We start from the raw sequence: 4,206 nt of genomic DNA, 5'->3' as shown, positions 1-4,206 counted from the left end.
AGGTTTACATGGTTTCATTTTCAAAAAAAAACATTTTTGTTGTACTGCATTGCTGCAGCTCCTCTTTTCACCCTGCATGTTTGGGTCTCTGTTTTAGCTACAGAGTTAGACAGCTCACTTCTATACTATCTTTGTTGGGAGTTGCACATGCGCAGTAGCTAGGTAAGTTAGATAACTCTTTCTCTAACTTTAGTCAGTACAAGGCTGGATTAGCTGGGAGACTTCTACCTGCAGAACAGGGACATGTAAGTACTTTTTTTGGAGATTATGGTGAACTATTGTGTGTTTTAGCAGTGTTTTGCCATTGAGAATGAGCTAGCATGCTATCGCTAGCATGCTAGAGTGCTACATGCCACCTCGTCTAGGCTAGTGACGTAGAAAGCAGTGAAGATCACCCAGAGAATGAAGGCAGGATGCATTCAGAAATCTGTATCTCACTCAAAACAGCATGGATAACCTTTTTTTTTTAAAGTTTGTATGCACCAGAGATCATGATCACAACTTCCCACAATCAAATTTGCGTGATTGAGCAATTTTTTAAATGCGTCATTTCATAAATGTAAATGTACTGTATTTATATAGCGCTTTTCTAGTCTTAACAACACATTCATACACGGAGGTCAAGGCTGCCGCACAAGGTGCCACCTGCTCATCAGATACACAATCACACACATTTACACTCCGAAGGCGCAGGGCCAAGGATTGAACAACCAACCTTCCAATTGGCAGGCAACCGCTCTACCACTGAGCCACAGCCGCCCCTTCATGGAATGCTCCTCGCATCCGCTGCAATGTTATTTATATCGATATGGTTTAATTATGCGTTACATGACCCATTTCTTCTGTAAAGCCGTGCCTGTGTGGGATTTCTCCTCTTACTCTCCGCGCGGCCCCATCACGCAGCGGCCGCCGGTCCACACTTCTGACATTTGTCTACAGTATTAATTGTTATTAACACAGCTGTATATTGGTAAGCATGAGAGGCCTACCTGTATTTGTACCAGTGTTTCTGCTGATAACTCTATCGTGGCCGCCACGGCGAAAAACACAGAAGTTATTGAATGCAACTAACTTCAGTTCGTGTGAGATGGAGCCTGCTGGACCTGGGCAAGAGATGTGACCCATGGCCAGAATATTATAGTTCATAAAATTTAGCGCAGTGACGATACAGACATTGCACTCCCTCTCTCTCCCCCTAGTTTTTTTAATCACTTATTGTTGAAAACAAGTGTAAGGAGCTTTCTCAGAGATACATAAAAAAAAACCGCTATTTATTTCAGATAGCTAATTTTCATTTACATGTGTTGCAGCAGTATGTTTGTACAACTTCAACATAAGAAGAATGTAGCCTAATATTGATGTGAAAGCAGTTATAAATGGCCTATGTGACAAGGAAATTTGTTTTGGTTAAAATCAATAAATAATCGTGATACTTAATCGTGATGACAATATTGATCAAACTAATCGTGATTATCATTTTGTCCATAATTGTGCAGCCCTAAAATTATTAAATAAATGTAAGTTACATTTTTCCTACATACATACATGTTTATGCCATTTTAACTTTGTTATTCTGCTCAAAATACATATAGGAGTTATTCCTACTTCTGGCCATGGTTGTGGTTGTGCTTATTACTTTGAGATGCAAAACTTACAAAAAGAGTGAAAAATTAGCTCACAGTGTATGTATAAATTAATAAATAGACAAGGGCAAAAAACGCTCAAAAGTGGCTTGGATTTCAGAGGGTTAATTACCAAGCCAAACGGTGCTGTCACTACAATTCTAAAGATTTATAGGCAACCTGTTTCTTGCAGATTGCCAAGTTACTGAGAATACAGTTGCTCTATTGTGACAAACTGATGTTTTACACCCCTGCCCACTCACTGATCCTCCAGCAGGCCTACTAGATGTCCCTAGTGTGAACCTCAACACCTTTATGAGATTACTATAATTTGAATGTCTTTTTCGTTTGTGAAGTGACCTTTAAATATAATGTATTATTATAAGTTGTAACATGAGTGACACGTGGTTAGGCTAAAGCAAGAAGAGGGAGATTAGCCAACGTTAGCATATATATATATATATATATATATATATATAGTCACATTAGAATAGTAATTTCAACATTTTTTCCTACTATTTGAATTATATTCGACTTCCGGTATTAGCTGCCAGTAAAAAGCCTGTCATCGCCACAGTTCATCACACCGCCCTCCAAGAGCCCGGGTCTGTCCAAGGTTTCTGCCTGAAAGGAAGCTTTCCTCACTACTGTTGCAATTATTGCATGTTTACGATCAAGATGGCGCCGCAGATGGCCGCCTCTGGACTACGCTCCTTTGTGCTTTTTGTGTTTTTGTTTATTTTGTCTGTTTTCTGCCAACATTCTCTGGTAACTTTTCTGCTTAGAGTATATATATATTAGTGTGTATATATTGTTTGTTGGGTTGTTTGTTTTGAATGTGTAAGCACATTGTGAGCAACTCTGCTCCAAAGGAAAATTCCTCGTATGGGTCTTCATACCTGGTCAATAAAGCTGATTCAGATTCTTTTGGGGGAATTACTAGAGTTGTTGGCTGTCTGTAAATTATAGCGTGTGGTCTAGACCTACTTTATTTGTAAAGTGTCTTGTGATAACTCTTGTTATGATTTGATACTATAGATAAAGGTAATTGAATGTTAAAATATTGATCATAACGGAGAGCAGTTTTACATACTTGGTGTCTGGAGTGGGACTTGGTTGTTTGACACCATTCTTGTGTGATTTGTGGCTCAATTATACACACACAAAACACTTAATTCAGCTTCATGACAAAACCAACAATCTTTATTAAATACTTTACATATCTGCATTTGCAGGGACAAGTGACCGACAAGGCATTGTAGTGCCTAAGTCTTTATTTACTCAAAGTGACTCAATTGATATTAGATATAAAAAATAACATTTCATCAAAACACAAACTAGCTGTGTGGCGTGTCCTGATGATATGACCTGGAGTTACTCTACAGACACACAGAGCACACAGATGACTGGACAGTAACTCTGAATATGCGAGCTTTAACGCTCTGAAGATCATCATCAGGAACCTGCAGAAACAAACTCGAGCAAACAGTTTATCTGCACCGTCTGTCTTTTGATGACATTACAAACAGGTTCGGTTTGTCTCTGGGTAACAGTGAGTGAATTGTCTGACACTAAACTGTGAGGCCAAAGGAAAAATCGTGCCCCAGCTGTGTTCTACAGTGAGAACAAATGTCATATTGCATGTGTGCTAGTGCAGTTTGTATTGCAGACTGGTGTTAGTAGGGCAGTCTACTTGGACTGACGATCCCAGGTAAGAGCCGAGGAGGGAGGCCTGCTTCCACTGCACAACACTGAAGAGGATGACGGAGGGACAGGATGAGGGCAGGAAACACATAAAGAATACAACACATTCATCTACTTCTGCTGCTTTGACAGCTGCAGATAGTGCATCAACAGTGTCTCTGTCAGACCTATCATTTGCCACTGTTACTGCTTGTGCTAGTTTTTCTGAAAACTAATTTAAGAAAAAAAAAATATATCAGTTCTCATACAGCCTCTAGAGGATTTTGTTTTCTGTCTGGCCTGAGGAGACTGCAAAAGACTGTTCACACAACTTAGTAACAGTTAAAAATGTTGCTGGTTAGAAATTTAATATTTAACTTATATTTTCTAACTACTTTACAGTTAAAAGAATATCTGGAAATTGCCTTCTGAATGCAGACAGAAGAATTGCTCTATTAGCACCAGACGGTAGTAATTATACTCAAGTGAGAACGTCTCCTCCAGCAGTCGGCGGCTGAATTTATGAACTAACTCAGTGAACTCCAGCTAAACCTATACTCACATGACTTAAGCAGCTGGGAAATGGACAGCCCACCTGATTGAGACTCGTCACAACCCTTTCTACGGAGAGTCACTTTGGCAGCACCAATTGCTAGGCATTTCTCCAATGAGTGATGTAAAGAGTCCTTACAGATAATTCCTATTATATTAACGGACACAAATGCCAAAGCAATGAACAAGATTTACAACCTGAAGGCCAAATGCTTCAGAGCACCTGCTGTAGTCAGGCTGACCTCTGACCCTTCATGTGACTCACAGCAAAGCAAGGCTATGAAACAAGAGCATACCAGTCAATCCTATACTGTCACCATGGCACAACCATCAGTAATATCAATCAAGT

At 39.6% G+C, this 4,206-nt stretch overlaps 1 protein-coding gene across 4 annotated transcripts in view; it reads right to left on the bottom strand.

Annotated features, from left to right (window-relative positions):
* The window catches only part of LOC116699139 (epidermal retinol dehydrogenase 2), a 97,159-nt gene that overhangs the window by 43,773 nt on the left and 49,180 nt on the right, over nt 1–4,206 (bottom strand). For 2 of the 4 annotated variants that reach the window (XM_032531552.1, XM_032531553.1), the window contains exon 7: nt 2,804–3,373. The exons of the other annotated variants lie outside the window; for them this stretch is intronic. In XM_032531552.1, coding sequence (XP_032387443.1) covers nt 3,271–3,373 — 103 coding nt within the window. In that variant the 3' untranslated portion in view covers nt 2,804–3,270. Of the gene's footprint in view, nt 1–2,803; nt 3,374–4,206 lie in introns of those variants that run through there. 4 annotated transcript variants of the gene reach the window in all.

This window comes from Etheostoma spectabile, chromosome 12 (assembly GCF_008692095.1).
Source record: "Etheostoma spectabile isolate EspeVRDwgs_2016 chromosome 12, UIUC_Espe_1.0, whole genome shotgun sequence".
Taxonomy (NCBI): domain Eukaryota; kingdom Metazoa; phylum Chordata; class Actinopteri; order Perciformes; family Percidae; genus Etheostoma; species Etheostoma spectabile.
The sequence above is the reverse complement of the archived record's forward strand: the minus strand, read 5'-3'. Positions and strand labels throughout refer to the sequence as shown.